General features: G+C 34.4%; 1 protein-coding gene across 1 annotated transcript in view; it reads right to left on the bottom strand.

Annotated features, from left to right (window-relative positions):
- The window catches only part of LOC132554588 (uncharacterized), a 31,694-nt gene extending 11,827 nt beyond the window's left edge, over positions 1–19,867 (bottom strand). Inside the window, exons 1-11 of the mRNA XM_060218912.1 lie at positions 19,841–19,867; positions 18,507–18,678; positions 17,729–17,808; positions 17,266–17,412; positions 12,719–12,825; positions 6,001–6,119; positions 4,824–4,936; positions 3,784–3,917; positions 2,568–2,683; positions 2,209–2,381; positions 1,828–1,838 (exon numbers count right to left, since the gene is read on the bottom strand). Of these exons, the coding sequence (XP_060074895.1) occupies positions 1,828–1,838; positions 2,209–2,381; positions 2,568–2,683; positions 3,784–3,917; positions 4,824–4,936; positions 6,001–6,119; positions 12,719–12,825; positions 17,266–17,412; positions 17,729–17,808; positions 18,507–18,629 (1,123 nt within the window). The 5' untranslated portion in view covers positions 18,630–18,678; positions 19,841–19,867. The remainder of the gene's footprint in view (positions 1–1,827; positions 1,839–2,208; positions 2,382–2,567; positions 2,684–3,783; positions 3,918–4,823; positions 4,937–6,000; positions 6,120–12,718; positions 12,826–17,265; positions 17,413–17,728; positions 17,809–18,506; positions 18,679–19,840) is intronic.
- Between the last annotated feature and the right edge of the window lie 2,633 nt (positions 19,868–22,500).

Here is a 22,500-nt window from a genome sequence, read left to right as displayed (position 1 = left end):
GAACCAAACATATACAGAGGTTACTGATCAAAACCAGTTACTGGGGTACAACCTGAACCAAACATATACAGGTTACTGATCAAAACCAGTTACTGGGGTACAACCTGAACCAAACATATACAGGTTACTGATCAAAACCAGTTACTGGGGTACAACCTGAACCAAACATATACAGGTTACTGATCAAAACCAGTTACTGGGGTACAACCTGAACCAAACATATACAGAGGTTACTGATCAAAACCAGTTACTGGGGTACAACCTGAACCAAACATATACAGGTTACTGATCAAAACCAGTTACTGGGGTACAACCTGAACCAAACATATACAGGTTACTGATCAAAACCAGTTACTTGGGTATACAGGTTACTGATCAAAACCAGTTACTGGGGTACAACCTGAACCAAACATATACAGGTTACTGATCAAAACCAGTTACTGGGGTACAACCTGAACCAAACATATACAGGTTACTGATCAAAACCAGTTACTGGGGTACAACCTGAACCAAACATATACAGGTTACTGATCAAAACCAGTTACTGGGGTACAACCTGAACCAAACATATACAGAGGTTACTGATCAAAACCAGTTACTGGGGTACAACCTGAACCAAACATATACAGGTTACTGATCAAAACCAGTTACTGGGGTACAACCTGAACCAAACATATACAGGTTACTGATCAAAACCAGTTACTGGGGTACAACCTGAACCAAACATATACAGAGGTTACTGATCAAAACCAGTTACTGGGGTACAACCTGAACCAAACATATACAGAGGTTACTGATCAAAACCAGTTACTGGGGTACAACCTGAACCAAACATATACAGAGGTTACTGATCAAAACCAGTTACTGGGGTACAACCTGAACCAAACATATACAGGTTACTGATCAAAACCAGTTACTGGGGTACAACCTGAACCAAACATATACAGAGGTTACTGATCAAAACCAGTTACTGGGGTACAACCTGAACCAAACATATACAGAGGTTACTGATCAAAACCAGTTACTGGGGTACAACCTGAACCAAACATATACAGGTTACTGATCAAAACCAGTTACTGGGGTACAACCTGAACCAAACATATACAGGTTACTGATCAAAACCAGTTACTGGGGTACAACCTGAACCAAACATATACAGAGGTTACTGATCAAAACCAGTTACTGGGGTACAACCTGAACCAAACATATACTGGTTACTGATCAAAACCAGTTACTGGGGTACAACCTGAACCAAACATATACATACTGATCAAAACCAGTTACTGGGGTACAACCTGAACCAAACATATACAGATACAACCTGAACCAAACATATACAGTTACTGATCAAAACCAGTTACTGGGGTACAACCTGAACCAAACATATACAGAGGTTACTGATCAAAACCAGTTACTGGGGTACAACCTGAACCAAACATATACAGAGGTTACTGATCAAAACCAGTTACTGGGGTACAACCTGAACCAAACATATACAGGTTACTGATCAAAACCAGTTACTGGGGTACAACCTGAACCAAACATATACAGAGGTTACTGATCAAAACCAGTTACTTACTGATCAAAACCAGTTACTGTACAACCTGAACCAAACATATACAGAGGTTACTGATCAAAACCAGTTACTGGGGTACAACCTGAACCAAACATATACAGAGGTTACTGATCAAAACCAGTTACTGGGGTACAACCTGAACCAAACATATACAGAGGTTACTGATCAAAACCAGTTACTGGGGTACAACCTGAACCAAACATATACAGACTGATCAAAACCAGTTACTGGGGTATCAATCAACCAGTTACTGGGGTACAACCTGAACCAAACATATACAGAGGTTACTGATCAAAACCAGTTACTGGGGTACAACCTGAACCAAACATATACAGGTTACTGATCAAAACCAGTTACTGGGGTACAAGCTGAACCAAACATATACAGGTTACTGATCAAAACTAGTTACTGGGTTATAACATATTTCTGATGATGAAACATGCAAACTGCTACAGGTTTTTAAGATGCAGAATCCAATCATCTATAGAGTTACTTGAAAATACATTTGGTTTGTAATTCGTGATTGTCACTTTGAATAAAATTTATTGAACAATAATGGATGAATTTCTGAAACCATAATGAACAAAAATTTTAAAACTGATGATATAGGTGAAATATTATGTGCTAATTACCTGAGAGTTTCTTTGATCACACAGGTGAGGTATTTAAGCTGATCCAGTGTTTCATAGTTGATAACACCATTACAATCCTTTAACACTTGATTGACCTCCTTCCTGACCTTCACCTGAATATCTGGGAACTGTGCCAGCTGTAGGAGTGTCCAAGTCATGGCAATACTGGTTGTCTTAGTAACAAAGATAAACAAGACACTGTCATTAAGATTTCATATGCTTCAAAGATAAAGCTGATTTTTCAGACCTCAGGAAGAACAATCTTTTCTGTAAGTAAAAACAGTACTGTACAAAAGAACCAAAGACACAAGGCTTAAAGGTGGATTAAAAATCATGTTTAGAATATTGCAAATCTTTACCTCAAAGCCAGCAAAGAGAAAACCAATCACTTCTCCAAATAGGTCCTTGTCTGACATAGCTCCACCTTCCTGATCCCGTGCAACCAACAGCGAGGTCAATAAGTCTTTCCCACAACCTGAATATGCAATCAAATTACCGGAAAATCTTGGTGATAACATAATTTTTCAACACTGATCAGTTATTATCATTTATTACAACCAAACTTTGCTTCATCTTTATACAAAAAAATCTGAAACTTCACTTCGTTTTGCCAAATTTCCAAATATTAGCTCCTTAAACATTTGATTGAAGCAATTGATAGTTTCTTCTGCTCATTTATAAAAGTATTGTGCCATTTTATGTGTTGTTGTCAGAGACTGTAGTTGTGCATTAATATCCACAGTTCCCTCCCTTTTCATCAATTAATAAGCCCATGCTGAGTAATAAGTCCATCCACACCCACTGCTGTTTAGTAAATGCTATTACAATGTCATGTAATAAGACTCAAGCTCCATGGAAAGAGAAACTTAAGTCTGGCTAACTTGTCACAATGCCAAATCAAACTATAAAATTTTGAGTGATCATTCTTGTAAATATTTAATTAAAAATTGATTTTATAGAATGAAATTTTAACTTAAATTTAATATATTTTAACAATTAAGGAAAGTGGCCAATAAACTATTTGTTGGACAAAACTTTTTAATATTTGATATTTAATAAGTCAAGGAGGACAACAAAAGGATTCAGACAAAAAAAAAATAAAGGTAATGGGCTTATTACAGGATAATTTTTTTTTCGTTGATTTTGTTGGTACTTTCAATCCATGAATTCATAAGTTCACAAACTGTTAAAAAAGGTGTGAGTAGATTTATTGAGAAATCTTTATCCAGGACGCCTAAGGCAGCCATTTTGGATTCTCCAATCCGCACAAATATCAACAACGCATGTGCCAAACTTCATGATGATCATTTGTAGCAAGTTACGTGTCAATGGCACCAGCTGTTCTTGAGAAGAATTTAAAAAATCTCAGCTAATCTGTTGCGACAGTGACCACATTGGAACTTCCAACATGTGCCAAACTCAACAACATTTGTGCGGGATGTTGTAATGATCATTTGTGCCAGCATGCAGAGTCCAATAACAATAGAGGACATGAACAGATTCGAATTTTTTTTTTTTTTGCTTGCCAAGTCTCATGTTCATAAAACTTGTCAATCAATGGAAGAATTGGTATACCTTGAGTACCCAATGCCTGCTTCTTTTGCTGTAGAACCTTCTCTGCTAGTTGTGATATACTTCTGGAATCCTCCCATATCTGTCTATTTCTCTTTGTGGGAAACCATTTGCCAAATGGCAAATAGTCTAAAAAACTTAAAAACAAGAGGAAAACATTAATTATTTAACACTACAGATGAATTCCACAGTGCCTGTTTCTATCATTAAGAAAAAAATTCTAAATCAAAATATAATTCAGAAAGCTTATATTAAATTATAAAAAGTGCTTATCTGATTTTTCTTGCACCATCATATAAATAACACTAAATGAAGTTTAATGAAAATGTTCAGTGAAATAAAAGCATGTGGAATGATCAAAAGATTTTTTATGAAAAGCAAAGATGACTTTGACCTTGATATCATGAAAAAATGAAGTCCCACATTTAGAGATCATTTATAGATAGTTTGGCCAAAATCTACTTAGAGATGAAGGACGACAGTCTCAAAGGAGTTGAAAGTGTGTGCATACCCAACATGTTTTTCGACATTTGACCTTAACATTTTTTTTTCTTTTGACCTTGACACAAAGGTAGAGGCCAAGTCAAGATTCCTACATTAAAGCTTGGAACATTAATATAGATAAATTATGTGTCATGCCTAATCTTTCAATATTAACATACTTTGTTTTGTTTTTTCGTCTACGTTGTGTACAAACAAGATGTTACAACTTAGGTTGAGCATTTTCAATTCTATGAGATCTCATTGCCCTGTCCAAACCATTTTATCACTCATGCATGAAATAAGATAACCAGGCACTTTGCATTGTTATGAACTGACAGATGTTTATTACATATTGAACCAAACATTGAAATTTAACACATCCCCACAGCCAAATATCCAACATGCTTCCTTTTCAAATGTGCTTGAAACAAAAGTTTGAAAATCAATACAAAATTATCAAAAATCTCAGAGAATGAAAAGTCATTTCTCATCTCATAACATAGAGCTGTATACAGTAAAATCTTGATAACGTTTTTTTAACTATTCATAACAAAGCTTACCTTGAAGTGGCAAGAGGCCCTAGTCTCCTTAGAGGCTGAACAAGTGGTGAGTCTGGATTCTCAATGGTGTGCATATCATAGCCAAATCCACACTTACAAATTACATCACTTGTCTATAATGGAAACATTAGCACATATATATAAACAGAACTTTTGTAACTTAAAAATACTTCTCCAGAATACCTTAATGAGATTCCAAAGAGATATTGATGAAATTGACTCACACATGTATATATATAAACAGACGTCTTGTAACTTAGAAATACTTTTTCTCCAGAACACCTTAAATAGATCCAAAGAGATACTGATAACATCAACTCACACACACACCTTTATAACTCTTAGAGATTTTTTTCCTCATTTTTCCCTTTTCCTATAGCTAATATGCTGTATGATAGCAACAGTAAATCTATCATGAAGGATAACTATTGATCAAAATGTCACATTTTAATTCATTCTAATAGTGGCATGGTTCAGAATTAACACTTTTACTTTTTCCCTTTTCCTATAGCTAATATGCTGTATGATAGCAACAGTAAATCTATCATGAAGGATAACTATTGATCAAAATGTCACATTTTAATTCATTCTATAGTGGCATCTGATACATGTATATAAAAATTACAAAATTTATTGGGGCTGCTGCATCTCCCCGTCTAGATTTTGACCTTTTTTCTTGATCGCTTTGGATTTTTCCTCAGTTGCCTCGTAAGCTTCAAAATAAAGCCCTTCTAGCATCATTGATGAGTCCTAGAAGGACGAAGCAGCTGTATGATGCAGTTTAATTCATTGTTTGGCTTTACTCTATCTAACTCTAAATTATTAAAACTTGCTGTTCACTGGAGTGTCTTGTGTTTGACATTATAAAGTTTTTAACATCGTGATGTTCATCAAGAAACTATTACTGAACCATTTTGAACCTACACTTTGGGACAATAGTGTTTACCTTATTTATAAACCCAGTTCATCTAACTCAAAGTGTGGGGGCGGGCTTATTACAAGACATTTTACATGTTAATTAACACTATAAAACCAAGTAATATTTGTTTCTTACTTTCTAAGAAACAGCATTAACAAGAATCATCAACAAACAGACACACAAACTGAGACTTTATCATCACATATTTCAGGCATTTTGAGCAAACAGAAGGCAACAATCCATGTCTGGGTTACTTACAAGCTTGGCTAGGTCTGTTTGTACATTTACATCGCCAAACGTTTTGTTGTCTTGGGACATGCCTTGGACCCAAAGATGGATCAGAGCATCAGCTCTTTCCTGGAATACAGGTACCATTCCTGCAGAAATAATAATAAAAAAAAAACAATTGGTTATTATTTCAGATTCAATATCAAGTTTTTTTTTATTAAATTATGCACTAGTTCATATGTCCCCATAAATACTATTAGATATGATTAAAAGTTAGCAATCTATTCACGAGTCTATGAATACATCAGTGTATCTAATAAGTACATCACTCTGTCAGTCCACCAATCTGTCAGTCTATCAGTCCACCAATCTGTCAGTCTATCAGTTCATCAATTGATAAGTCTATCAGTCCATATCGCCTTGGCTCATTGAGAACTTAACTCATGCACATATAATTACCTACAACAACCTCACGAGATATATGGAATATTTTGTTCTGGTTTGTAAGTTTTATAAATATGTATATGTTCTTTTGCACGAGATATATGGAATATTTTGTTCAGGTTTGTAAGTTTTATAAACCAGTGTAATGATTAACTACCCTTTGATGAGATGTTATTTAATTTGTATTGTTGTATAATAAGAGTTCCCCCCACCCCCCCCCCCCCCCAATCTTTGAGAGTTCTTCGTAGAATTAATAAAGTGGTATTTAAATTAAATGGTTATGACATGGGTGTTGATTACAGTAGAATATTACACATCATCTGACAGCTTACCAATTAAATAGTCAACAATCAAGTATTGGGGCACTGAGAACTGTTGGATACTGCACAATCATTCATTTCTGTGGGAGATTTATTTTCACTGAAGTTATTTCAATCCATAAATTTTTATGTCTACAAACTTTTGAAATAAGTAGATTTGTTCAGATATGTTTTACTATTAAATCAATAAAATTAAAGAGATACTTGTAGTTATTTATTGAAAAAACATGAAAATTGAGGAAATACCATATTTTCCAGATCATAAGCCCCAGCTTTTTTCCTCATAGGTAAGGGTACAGCTTATATACAGGTGTGGCATATATTTTGACCAAAAAAATTCAGCAAAATGAAAAATGAAAATGTAGCATCCCGTTGCAAGACAATACCTGCTCCCCACATGTTTGTGACCGATACAGAACATTTATTTCTAGATTCCATCACACTTATTTACGATATTAATGGCTTTGTGTAACTTACAAGAAATAGTATGGGACTATAAGTCAGCATGCAAGGGCCTTCATTAATATTTACTGGTGAAGACACTGATGGAGATATTGTTTAGTAAACCGTAGGTAACCTCAGGCCCTTAATCTGTGCGTAGACAATCCTTGAAGGCCCTAAACCAGACAAGTTAGACATTTGCTATTTTATATATTTTAAATGACCAGAATAATTTTGGAAATGCATAATTAAAATACAGGACTATTTGTGCATAACTCATTTGCAAACTTTATTAAATGTTTAACCCACTATCTTGATAATTATCCTCTGTTGTCTGTTAATCAACAAAATTTGGTCAGAATTATCATTATTATATTGTTAAAAAGGATGCAGCAAATATTCTGGTGCAGCTAACAAGCGGATCAAATGGCAAAAAACCCAACTAATAACGAGATCCCAGAGGGATCTTGGCGCCCACCATTGTTTGATCTATATATGCTCTTTGAAAGCTGGATCTTTTCCCTTCTTTTCTCTTCTCTTTTTTGCTCTTAATGATAAGACATTTGAACACTCCTCTGCAGAAATAACAATGATAATCTTTACCTGCCAAATCCAAAATGGCTGCCTGGAAGCCATTTTGTTTCTTTTGATTAGTCCCAAATTTTTACACAAGGAGAGATCAAAGGGAACATATGTATGAAATTTGAGAGACATCCATTCAGTACTTCTTAAGAAACAGCGATAACCAACTTTACTAGGCAAAATAAAAAATGGCCACTTGTCGGCCAATTTGTTTTTCTGATCAGTCCCAAAATCAAATTGGCACAACTTGGAACCAAGGGGGAACCTACATATGAAATTTAAAAGAGATCAATCTCCTACTTTTCAAGAAATAGTGATAATAGACTTAATTGAAAAAGTTCATAATGGCTGCCTGTTGGCCATTTGGTTTTTCTGATCAGTCCCAAAATCAAACGGGTACAACTATGGACCAAGGGGAACCTACATATGCAATTGGAGAAAGATCCATCCAGTACTTTTCAAAAAATGGAAATAACAAAAAATTATTTACGGATGAACTACAGATGCAGAGTGATTTGAATAGCCTACCATCACTAAAAATTGGTTCTGCAGCCTTAATACCAGAGTAAGTTAAAATCCAGAAAAACATGGCATATGCTTTAACAGTATTTTACAGAAGAACACCACAAGTATGTCACCAGCTAATTTAACACTGTGATGTACATGTAAACCAAATTTAGCCCAATATCTATTACAGTTCAGTAGAAATACCAACAAATGTGTTGTCATTAAGATAGACCTGCCTGTCTACTTCAGACATTAATTGTTGGCCTTGTCCCTGCCTCCTTTGTAAATAAAATTTTAATATAATTATGACTGTATGACTGATTTGTTTTGCTTAAAGCAAATTTAGTCATTTGGTGTCATATTGGGAATATTTGAATACACCCATGCCATATTTTCACCTTTGAGATGGTAATGTAACTACATTGAAATTAGCTAGTTAAAGGGATCTTCAGCACAAATAAAGATTTGTGTTTTAAAGAAAAAAAATTATCACAAAAGGATATGCTTCAGGACTTACAGAAATTGTTTGCAGCAATTCACATTATAAACAAACAGGATATCAAATTTTGGAAATTATAATTTATGTAGATCTACCTCAATCAATTTACAAACATTAGCATGACTGTGATTGCACCATAACAGGTTTGCATTTTATTAGCCAAGTAATACAAAATATTAGTGCATATTTTAAAACTGACCAAGAAATCCGTCAAGCAAAGCAATGTAAATCCAATCCAAGCAGCAATTACAAGTGAACAGTGCACACACCTGTGTAATGACCCAATACATTGCATAAAATATATGTTTCAGTCAGTGGCCCAGTTCCAGATTTCCCAAGGCACTATATTAACACAGTTTAATTCCATATTGGCAAGTGGTGTATCACTGATTTTGCCTGTCCAAACTGGCCTTTGGGAAGACATTTAGATAATGAAAATAGTTTCTAAAAGTCCATAGAAAGAATTCTAAAAAGGTACTTAACAGCTAGACATTTTCAACTTATGCAGAATATCTCTTTAATTATTTGCAGAGCAACGTTATGTTGCAACAAGAGGCCCATGGGCCTTAACAGTCATCTGACATAACATACAAGATTTCAGATTTTGAACTTATTTCACCTGGATTTAAGAATCAAGGGCACTCAGCCACTACCTTGAAAGTGGGTTAAGGTTATTCATTTCAACAAACTTTGTAAACCTTCATCCCAGCATGCTACAGGCCAAATATCATCACCCTGGGTGTTCTGGTTATTCAGAGGATGTTTCTTCAAGGTTTTATACAAAGTTGACCCTTGTGACCTTGAAAAGGGATAAAGGTCATTTGTTTCAACAAACAGGATTCTCCGGAACAGAGTATTTGGTTAGAAGGCTGACAAATCTTCTGGACATCAGATCTTTGAGGCAAGGAATGTTTTTAGGGTTTAAATAAGCGCACACATCTTCTTTTCCATACAAAAGTATGGGGTGCGGTTATAGCAGCATGTGTGGTAATTAGGTCAATACGGTTTGTTGTTTATAGGTTATATAAGCCTTGAAGAGCTGTGTATACCTAGAAGGTCTTAGGAGCCAACTTTACCAAAATTTGGTCAGGATCATGTCATGATTATTTCATATAAATTTAAGCTCAATGTCACAAGTAGAACTTGAGAAGAAGTTGAAAATGTGTTTTCAATGTATTTTCAAAATGGCGGCCATTGCAGCCATGTTGGATTTTGGACTGACCCTAAATTAACAAACTTTGGTTGGGACCATGTCACGATCATTTCAGGTAAGTTTCAGCTAAATGTCACAGGTAGAACTTGAGCAGAAGTTGAAAATGTGTTTTCAAGATAGAGGCCATGGTGGCCATTTCATTTCAGAATATTTTATTGTCTTGATGTTGGTGACAAATGGAATTGGGCAACAGGCAGAGCCTATGAAAGCCCTCTCCATACAACTTAAACAAGTACACAGACACATCAATCAAAATTTAAGATATTAAATACTAATGATAGCATTCCAGGAAAAGAATTTAGAATATAGATTCAGTTGAATAATTATTTAATAGAAATGTTAGGCAAGCATTACCATCATTTAAATTATAGTGTTAAAGAATAGTAAGATTAGAGAGGTAATATAATTACATATAACAAGATGGAGTCAAAGTTTGTCGATTGATCACGGCACAGGCTGCAGGTTCAAACAGTCCATATACACACAATCCTGAGCCGAGTCCGTAAAAATTGACAGACGGACCGAACTTAAGATAACAAATTCAAATTAAGAATAGAAAAAAAATGTATATATAAGTATAAAACAGGCGACCAGTGTCAGTTATGAATCTCTGAACCAAATCAAGAATATATTTATTTATATTTGCATCAAGTGTATGAGATCCTTTAAGAAATGTATCAGTGGTAAGAGGTATAGAATCACTAAGAGTAGAAAGAGAATTAAGGAGGAGTTGTCTTTGGATAGTAAAGAACGGACAATGGAAATAGAAGTGAGTAGGATCTTCAACTGGGTGGCCACAAGTACAGACAGGGTTGTCTTTAAGGTAGGAATTAAATAAGTCAAAATTTAGATTACTTGCAGAGTTTCTTAGTTGACACAAGATTATGTTTGCCTTTCTGTTATCGTAATATTTAAAAGTATCAGTGCATTGTAAAAGAGGATTGATAACAGTCTCTGACAAAAATGTTTTTTTTTTCATTTCAGAAATGGATGTCAATGAGGGAAACAGACAGGATGGGTCGTTCCATTCAGTCATGAGTTTAGGAAAGAAACTAGTGCTATATTGACGAGTTCTTGCAAGGGGCACATCAAACAACCTATTGTGTCGAAGAGGATAAGAGCAGTATTATTGTTGATAAAAGGCTGGATAGAATCAGTTACATGAGGAGGGCATCTATTATTTAAAAAATTTAAAAAAATGGATATTTTGATGTAGGTGTCTTTGTTTAGCTAATGGTATTTATCTAGACTCATTATAAAGGATAGCATGACTGGTGCCCCGTCTCAGACCAGTAATAATGTGTATTGCCTCTAATTGAACTGATTCTAAGATGTTGCATTCCCTTTCTGTGCAGTTAGACCAAACAATATCAGCATATTCTAAAATAGGACGAATAAATGTAATATATATTAATTCAAGTGACTTTCTGTCAATTTTATACTTTAACATTCTAAGAATATTTATTTGTTTATAAGCTTTCTCATACATAAAGCTTATGTGGTAGGACCAATTAGCATGACTGTTAAAAATTAGACCCAGGTGCTTATGACAGGTAACATTTCTAATAACTGAGTTATTAAAATACAGATTTGGATGCAACATTTCAGAATCTATTTGCCTAGAAAAAAGTAGGGATTCAGTCTTATCCGGATTAAAAATAATACCCCACCTATTGGCCCATCTAGAAATTTTTTGGAGATCATCATTTAGTATATCAGCTGCATCTTGCCTGTCACCCTCAATTAGGCCATATAAAGATATGTCATCAGCAAATAATTTCATATTAGATAGTAAATCATCACCAATATCATTGGTGGCCATCTTGGATTTCAGACCAACCCGAAATTAACAAACTTTGGTTGGGACCATGTCAAGATCATTTCAGGTAAGTTTTTAGCTCAATGTCACAGGTAGAACTTGAGAAGAAGTTGAAAATGTGTTTTCAATATATTTTCAAAATGGCGGCCGTGGTGGCAATGTTGGATTTTGGACTGACCCGAAATGAACAAACTTTGGTCAGTGCCATGTCATGATCATTTCATGCAAGTTTTGGCTCAATCGCACTGGTGGAACTTGAGAAGTCGAAAATGTGTTTTCAAGATGGCGGCCATCTTGGACTTCGGACCAACCCGAAATTAACAAACTTTGGTCAGGACCATGTCACGATCATTTCAGGTAAGTTTCAGCTCAATGTCACAAGTAGAACTTGAGAAGAAGTTGAAAATGTGTTTTCAATGTATTTTCAAAATGACGGCCATCTTGGATTTCGGACCAACCGGAAATTAACAAACTTTGATTAGAACCATGTCACGATCATTTCAGGTAAGTTTCAGCTCAATGAGACATGTAGATCTTGAGAAGAAGTTGAAAATGTAAATTGTTTATGATGCAATATGGACGCCGCAGGGCAAAAGGCGATCGCAATAGGTCATCAGACTCTTCAGGTCAGATGACCTAAAAATCACAAATATGACATTGACAAAAAGAACATCAAACTGAGTTATACAGTAATATATGTTATATATAAGAAACATACATGATTGAAAACCATACAAATGTGCCAGCTACAGTACAAGGGAGCTAACTCCAGGAAGGTGATTTAAAAAGTTGTTAATCAAAATGTCTTTGAAAAGGACCAGATGTTCTCACTCGATGCCAAACCCCCAAATATCGCAACCAAAGACTGGCTCCTTTGGTGCTAACAAACGATAAATATGGTAATTAAGTACTATAAAACATACCTTGTATGAGCTTGAGAGAAAAGCCTGGGTTACAAATTTTTCTCACAACATGATGATGTTCTCCACTTAATACAAACAATGGTCTGGAAAGTAAATAACCCAATGGTCTGCAACGAAAAATGATATTTTTTTTAAAAATTAATTTAGATATTATTGCACACTATTTTCTTTAATAGTGAGAAGTATCTGTGAAATGTTGAATTGAGACTTTCTTATGATGTTTCAAGTTAAATATAATCGATAGCTTTCTTTAAATCAAGGAAAGAAGATGGTCAAACAATATAGCAGAAAACTCTTAGTTATAGCTGGACGGATGACCCAGGACAGCAGAAGCTTACTTGCCCTTTAGATCATTGTTTACAAACACAGATACAACATATTTGAGACTTGCACAAGTCAACAATATATAGCAACAATTAAATACAAGAGGCCCATGGGCCTTAACGGTCATCTGACAAAAAGCAAGCCAAACTCTAACAACAGTGAGTCTGCTGTTAAAACAGTGGGCTTTATTCATTTGAATAAACTTGGTAGCCCTTCCTTACAGCATCCTACAGGCCCAATATCAGCACGCTGAGTCTTTTGGTTACTGAGAAGAAGTCGTTTACAGATTTTAGCATATTTGAACCCTGTGATCTTGAAAGTGGGTCAAGGTCATTCACTTGAACACATTTGGTAACACTTCCTCAAAGCATCCTACAGGCCCAATATCAGCACTCTAATCATTTTGGTTATTGAGATGTAATTTGCATATTTTAACATATTTAACCCCTGTGACCTTGAAAGTGGGTCAAGGTCATTCATTTGAACAAATCTGGTAGCATGTCATCCCAGCATCCTACAGGTCCATTATCAGCACTCTTGGACTTCTGCTTATTGAGAAGAAGTTGTCTATATATTTTAACATATTTGACCCCTGTGACCTAGAAAGTGGGTCGAGGTCATTCATTTGAACAAACTTGGTAGCCTTTCCTCCAAGCATCCTACAGGCCCAATATCAGCACTCTTGGACTTTTGCTTATTGAGAAGAAGTCGTTTGTATATTTTAACATATTTGACCCCTGTGACCTTGAAAGTGGGTCAAGGTCATTCATTTGAACAAACTTTGTAGGCCTCCATGCCAGCATGCTATTGGCCCAGTATTAGCCCCCTAGGCCTTCTAGTATTTGAGAAGCTTTTTTACGGACGACGCACGGCGGATGGCGCATGGCAGACGACGACGGATGAAGCACGATGGCTATAGGTCATCTCGACCAGATGACCTAATAAAGACCAGGAAAAAAAGGTACATGTAATTATAAACCATAATCCTAACTCAAAACCAATAATAAAACAGTTCATGTATATCATTAGTGATGTCACCATGGTCAGTTAAGCCCTGGTTACTGGAGATATACTGATAACAGTTTACTGTAGGCCTATAAACACTGCATAGCAAATGAGATCAACTTAAAATTTCTTATTTATTTATGCTATAATTATGATGAATCTTAAATCAAAATGAAGACCTTGCAATTCTCTTTCCGATCATGTTTTCTGTATTTTAATGCTGTGAATAGAACATATGTAATTGGCTAACATGTAGTTTTTCACATTACTTAGCTCAAGCCTCTCAGACCTCCAGGGGGCTTGGCCTAATCTATTTTTTTAACAGTGTGACATCACTGTGAAAGGTCCTAATAATTTATTCCAAACTATGCCAAGATAATTCCCAGCCAAATATATTCCTTTAATAAGTCATTGGAAGGTTCTACATATTTGTATATAAGCCTTTGTGAAACTTTTACTGGCCACATATGATAGCCTTGGGTCAATCAGAAGTTGTTAATGATTTAACCCCAGTGACCTTAAATATTTTTATGAGTCAAGCTATTTTTTCACACACTATGTGGGCACCATTAAGGGAACCTTTTGGCCAAATATTATGATCCTAGGGTTTAGGTTAATCTGAAGTTGTTCAAAAGTTTAACACATTTGACTATTGTGACCTTGAATATGGGTCAAGGTCATTACTGTTCTCAAATATTACCAGGCATCATTGAGAACCTATTTTAGAAAAACATCACTATCCTAGATGTTTTGGATAATCAGAAAATGTCATTTATAGGTTTAACACACTTTGTTGGGCTTCATCAAAGGAACTTTCAAGCCAAATATGATAACTCTACGCTTTTCGGTATTTTAGAAGAAGCTGTTTAAATGAAAAGTTGATGGATGCAGGACGGAGAGACGACGGACGGACGGATGGACGGATGGACGACAGACGTCGCACTGTGGCATAAGCTCACTTGGCCCTTTTGGCCAGTTGAGTTAAAAATAATCCTTAAGCTTCATAAAGACGGTGAACCTATTACCAAACAAGAAGATATTCTAAATGAAATACAATCATTTTATAAAAAATTATATAAATTTCTGGAGATAGAGGATTGTAATTTTGATAATTTTCTTTAGAATTGTAATGTTCCAAAGTTAAATTAATTGAATCTTCTAGTCTTGAGGGTGACCTTTAAATAGGCGAGGCAAGTAATGTTCTAAAAAAATATGAAGAACAATAAGAGTTCCGGGTCTGATGGTTTTACTGAGGTTTCCAAATGTTTCTAGAAATATCTTAAATTTCTTGTTGTTAGATCTGTTAATTTTGGTTCTTCAGTTTGCCAACTTTCTATCACACAAAGACATTATAAATTTTTAAATTTATTAATAAACAGTGACCAAACAGGTTTCATGTCAGTGAGATATATAGGGGGAAATATTCGAACATTATGATGTTATGCATTATTCTGAAGAAGAAATTATTCCTGGTAACAATAAATTTTGAAAAAGCGTTTGATTCTGTTTCATGGGTGTTTATTGAAAAGGTTTTAAATTATTTCAATTTTGGAGAGGTTTATTCATCAATAAATCAGGATGGTTTATATCTCTGTTCCTATCAACATCCAAAGTGGATCTGTTGTCAAGGCGACCCAATTGCTTCATATATTTTTATTTTCTGCATTAAAGGACTTGCTGCAAAACTGATTACAATTGATATACAAGTTGGTAAGAAATTCATTTTTTACCAACACTGGTTCAATGCAGGTATATTTACATTGAATGACTTGGTTAAAGATCCTATAAATCTCACTTTTTATACACTTCAAGAATTTCTTGATTTATATAGAGTTAACACAAACTTTCTTCAATACCATGATATCGACAGTAAGAACGTTTTTGGAGAAATTTGAATTCCTGATGGTAAAAACCAACCAAACCATTTATACTGCTGCTTTTGGAAATATTTTACAGAAAAAAGAAATGTTCACAAGACTTCTACAAATGTCTTATTACTAAAGCATCAGTGTCAATACGTGTGCACAAATGAGGAAACTCAATTTTCTTTGATTTAGTTCAATGGAAAAAGATTTTTTGAAATTCCCTCTAAAGTCTCAAAGAGTTCAAAGCTGCAGGGTTTCAGGTCAGAATCATACACCATATCCTGGTTACAAACACCTTTCTTTTAAAAATACATTACAGGGATTTGAAAATCTTCTCGATATTCTGTTTACTGCATTCTGTTTCAATAAAGAATCGTTTCTATTTGAAATCATACAAACACAATTCAGTTAATAATGAAATCCTAATTCTAATTCATCTTTATATTTATCGAACTAGATGTTTCAACAAAGCTCTTGCTCATGTTATTGAGGATCATTATGATGTTCAAAAGTTTTCAAACTTTAGAAATAGTGAAAAGAAAAACACAATTTCTGACATGAATCTGAGGAAGCAGAAGCCATTGATAGACTTTTAGCCTATACTTTTTGGTGTTCCTTAATTTTATATTGCAATTAAATATTTTTGTTTTGTTTTCTTATATATAAATGCTTTTTTTGTTTTTTTGTTTGTTTGTTTGTTTTTGATGTTTTCTTCAGTCACAGCTGTTTACCAAAAAAAAAAAAAAAACTTCCCAAGAACTTCACAGTGTGCCAAACTTACATTCGAAATATCTAATAATCCTCATATTCTAAAGATTAGAACTCATTCACTTTGTTCTTCTGAATTTCCCATATCTCTCTCTTGTTCTCTTTCTATCTCCCTCCCTCTCTCTCCCCATCCTTTTATCTCTTCTCAACTTTACAATGTGTGTGAATGTCTGAGGTGTGTGTATGTGAATAACTGTGATATAATGATGATGAGGATGATGTTGATGATGATGACGAGGATGATGTTGATGATGATGATGATGATGTTGATGATGATGATGATGATGATGATGATGTTGATGATGATGATGATGATGATGATGATGATGATGATGATGATGATGATGATGATGATGATGATGATGATGATGATGATGATGAGTCATGTGTGAATGTTGGTATGTGTTCATGTCTTGTTATTTTTAAGTATCATGGAAAATTTTGAAAAATAAATACATACAAAAAAAAAAATTCTTATCTATTTGTTTATTGCACTTCTAAAACATAAACAATATTCAATCGAAAACCTGATTGGTGTCTGTATAAGAGGTCAATACTTTGTTACTTTGACAAAAACAAACATACCCACGAGCCAAGTCTCCAGCTCTGTCATAGTATTTGCTGTTAGTGATAAGAATGTGCTGGAAAATGTCAGGATCTGCTACCAGAACTCGTTCCTCTCCCCCAAAGAAATAAAACCGAATTATCTTAGAATCCAGTTTTTTCATCCATCTACAGATACAGAAAGGAAAAATAGTTATGTAAGAGAAATGTGCCTTGAATAATGAAACATTGATTTGGAAGGTTTTGATGAGTATATTATATACAGTATAGGGAGGTGGACTAATTGCAGTATGAAGAAAAAGAAAATTTGGTGGAAAATCTTCCTGGGATGGATTCCTACAGTAATCGAACATCTAACGTTGATTGTGGTAAAGAGAGATATAACTTATCTTTTGTTGATACTGTGTGGGCTTATTATCAGGCACAGACTTATTGTTAGATAAATACAGTAAATGGGTCAGTCTGTAGTAGGAGTTATTTATACCTGATACAGTTTGTCATGGCCTCATATCGACGAGCTTCCAGCATGTTACCAAAGAAAGGCACATAGGGAGTTCCAGGTATCTGAGTACGAGAAATGAACATTTCTTCAGCTACTTCCATAAATAAATACTGTACTTCGCTTATATTTTGGGTGGAATCTATTTTCACGTTAATACGAGAAATGAGTCAGTCACGAATTCAAATCCCTCAGAATTATTTGTTCTGTTACCAATATCCCAGTCATGAAGAATCCTGGTCTCTAATAACACATCATTTGCGAATTTTAAGTAATTTCAAATTCAGCATTCGCGAAATCATGTATATGTGAATATGTCTGAATTAAGTGATATTTCATATATATAGTGAATTTCAGTAATACAGTAACTCGAGTTCATCTTTTGATTTCAAATAATCAGTTTTTATAGTATTTGTCATTTTAATTGTAGAATGTTGAGCCTAAAATAAATCAGAGAATGAAACATATCTTTACAAACAGATTCATAAACTATCATTTGCTTATTCATCTTATCTAGTTAACCTAGGCCCAAATTTATTTCAGAAATGTACTAAATTATTTTCTTTCTCTGTGTGAATTTTTGCATGATTTAACAATTTGTAATTATTGAATAACATTAAAAAAATGGTAAAAAAAATATACATATTATACGGTGTAAATACTTCATTCTCATCTAAGCATTAATTTTACATCACCGTAAATGTTGCATGTAAAACTGTCTGTGACTTAATAGTAAAAAGCTGCTGACTTGAAGTTATTTTACCTTCCTGAGAGGTGACAGAAGGGGCCGGATGAGGATTTTGTACATATACCAGGACATAACAGCCAGGCCAACATACAGCATCACATCCCACCATAATACAGCATAGCGTGTCATCATGTACATTCAGAGGTACAGGTATAACTTGGTTTCTGGCTACCGTAAACAGCAGGTTCTGTACATTACCATAAGTAATCAACAACATTAAAAAGTTCTAATCAGGTGACCAAATTCAGAAAATATATATTTATCCAATATGTTTAGGTATAGAATTAAATTTACTGGTGATATCCAATATGTTCAGGTATAGAATTAACTTTACTGGTGATATCCAATAGGTTCAGGTATAGAATTAACTCGTGATAAGACTTCCTTAATTATAGTTTTTTTACACACTCAAATCAGGTTTTTTTATGAGTTTTGCAAAGAACGCATTTACTTGTTTGGAACAGAATTTTTACAGAAAAATTAAAAGCTTCTGGGGTTTGAATATAGTGAGTAAGATCAATATCATAGTAGTACTCCAATTCAAACAATCATAGAGGTTTACACATCAAGAAACTAAATGAAGGCCCTTTCTGGTCTGCACAATAACATCAGACAATAAATCCTGCCATGGGCGATTATACTCATTTACAGTTAAACGAATCTTTATATTACCATTACATTTAAGCAGAAACCTTTACATTGTTACAGTGTAATAGTAGTTATCCCACTAACTGTAACCCTGGTAAAAAAATAGTCGTTATAGACTGCTCAGTTAGAGAGACCATCTCTTAAGCTTGATCGGTTGTGTGTCAGATTAGTATGCCATGATCCTAGGTTCGAATTCTAGCAGAGGCAATGAATTAAATAATAACCTCTGTTACATGAACTACAGTGATAAATAAGACTTTAGTACATTTCTCATCTGTTACCTAATGTGCTCACATATGCTGAAATTTTGTCAGGACCGAGGAAGAGATCTCTAATTTTAATCAATGTCTAATTTGTTAAAATGAAGAAAAAATGTCTCGTCGGGTACTGCTGAGCTACACAAACCGAAGTAAATACATACTTTTAGCATAATACATATCTGAATATTTCAATTGTAGGTAAGTTATTTTTCATTCTTCATCATAACACATCAGAGGACAACACTGTCATTATGAAAACAAGTTTGACTTTCAGCGAAAGAGGACTGTTGACGAGCAGACAACTTCCTATTGGTCAGATAACATCTGAGACTAAGAACTTCAAAAGTGTAAACAAAATTGAAATAAATCGGAAAGATTTAGTAAACTGCGACGGATCTATTCCCAACTGTATCACTTCCATAAAAAACAAAGTTATGTTACCTCATGCCAAAGTCCACAAAACCGAGTCAACAAAACAGCACAATACCTGTTGATTATGAACTGTCAGGTAACAGGATGTGAGTAAAATATTCTAAATGATGAACCGGCAAATCCATTATAGTCCGGAAAACTGCTACATGTAATATAAAGCTAAATAATAATTTTAAAATACCTGTGCACATTTACAGAAATAGAAAAATAGATAACAAATATTTAAAACAGTGGTGTAGTTCAGTCCTTCTCATTTCAAAGAAAACAATATCAATTGTGAGGTAAGAATAAAACTGTTTTTAACCATCCAATAAAAACTGGATTTTTTTTGTATCAAAATTCAGGCAATTTCCAATCAAATCTAAAATTCAACTTCTTTCAAACTTCAAGCAAATAAGGAAACCAAAGTAGATTGTAGGAATTTTCATTAACAGTCCTTAGCTCTTTTCCCCTCTAAACATTCAATAGCTGTTTTAAGGGGTGAATTATTTTAACGAATTTGCAGCAGACTGTTAAGGAAGGTTAACAGACTGCTTATATGCAAATTTGACAGTAGAGGAACTGCCAGTGAATGCTAACAAGCAGCCTATATGTAAAGTATCACTGGGCCTCCCCAAATATGGAAGTAGTGAACAGCCTATGAATGCTACAAACAGTTAAGAAATGCCAATTAGTTATTCCAAATATAGTAACAACTAACTGCTTAGAACAGTGAATATTCAGTGCTTTCAATTTCAATTTACGAGATATAATTATGTATCCAACACATATGTCACATGTTAATGAGTTAACAAATTAGTTTCATTTAAACTTGATTCTGCTGGAGTCTTTGAATTTTGGAAACTAATCTTAAGTAGCTAGACTTTAGTTTTTTTCAGGTATCCTCATAAGCAGACTGTGTTTGAATGTATATATGGTGTATTGCCACATAAAGAATTATTGACTTAAAATCCATGGACAGATCAATTTGAAAACACCATACCCTAAGGAGACCATGCAACTCATGTCAACATATATATGATCTATATATTGATTAACTTTTGAGGAAATTTCCTTTCAAAAACATACGAAAACAAAGAACATAACCTCATTTGTTTCATGGGCACACTTGTAGATATTATCATCTTAAATGTCACATTTATCCTGAAATTACTGTAATCCTGGAACCATGTGCATACTCCAACACACTTTAAACCAACTGGCAGTGACATCTGATATTTTGAAATTTACAGTACAGTAAGATTTGTATCAGTTGAAGGCTAAGGACTGCTAATAAACCTTCAGGTCAATTCTTGGCAGTTTTTGAACTATTATAAGCACTCATGCTAACAGTTTACAACCATTCACAAGCAGTTCATTGAATAATAAGCAGATAATTTTTGTTGAATTGTTAAGGAATATTTGAGAACTGCTAGTAACAGGCAGGAAGACTTAAGAACAGCTAGTGTGTAAGTAGTTCACTTTGTCTTGAGCAAATAGGACTGCACTAACTATAGTTTCATTTTTTGTTTATTTTTCAAAAACTGTAAATAAACACATTACTGCACGAACTTGTTGAATAATGATATTATACCAAACTCTAGTTCTTCCAAATGAAGGACTTTTACAGAATGCATGTCTGCCACTATTTGCAAGAGTTTGAACATGGAAAGTTGGATCATATTGACACACTTCTGGAACTTAAGGTATAGACCATATTTTGAAAATCAATGGATATTTCTTCCAGAATCAATTTCTGTCTTAAAATCCATTGGCTGGTAGAGGTTACACGAGTGGCTGTTCATAAACAACAACCATCAGTTTGTGTCACTGACTTTTACTGAGAGAAATAAACATTCTACACACAGAAACTATTGACTTTGTTTACAAACTTTGGTTGCAGCGCAATAATATATCTGGAAGTAAAATGCAGCAAATTAATATTCAAAAATGAAAATTCCAAAATTTTTTTAGAAATATTTATTACAACGTACTACAAGAAAGTAACAAATATAGTATTTTCAAGTCCATCATACGGTAGAAATATGTATGAAAGTAAGATGATAACAAGAACAATATAGAAGTATTTTATTACACACTTGAATTTTGGAGTACGAGTAGCACCACATTGGTCAGAGTCCATCCTGTCAACCAGTCAGAATATGCAGAATTGATAAACCACACCTGTTATAACATATAGTGTATATGTTTATACAGCAGTTGGAATGATTATCTGATGCCTTGAAAGTTGAATAACACCAACAAGCACACATTAATAGTACACGTTCGTGAGTCCAAGATGGCCAATTGTCAGCCATTTTGTTTTTTTTTCTGATCAGCCCCAAAATCAAACTGGCAAACCTGGCACCAAGGGCATATGATATTTTCTCAACCCATCCTTTAGAATTATCTTATAATTGTTTGGTTATGATTCTGTTCCTGAACAAACTCACTTTGGGATGTTTAATACCACTTTTGTGCCAACTCTTTATTGGTCACTGTGACCCTGCCTATCTCTAAGCAGTGTCTCCCCTTACTTTATACCACTTTTGCGCCCACTCTTTATTGGTCAACGAGAACCTTCCTATCTCCAAGCATTGTCTCCCCTTACTTTATACCACTTTTGTGCCCACTCTTTATTGGTCACTGTGACCCTGCCTATCTCTAAGCATTGTCTCCCCTTACTTTAT

The sequence above is a fragment of the Ylistrum balloti genome, unplaced genomic scaffold (genome assembly GCF_031769215.1).
Source record: "Ylistrum balloti isolate Yb309-2 unplaced genomic scaffold, AGI_CSIRO_Ybal_v1 Utg370416, whole genome shotgun sequence".
NCBI lineage: Eukaryota > Metazoa > Mollusca > Bivalvia > Pectinida > Pectinidae > Ylistrum > Ylistrum balloti.
This window is presented reverse-complemented; position numbering and strand designations above follow the sequence as displayed.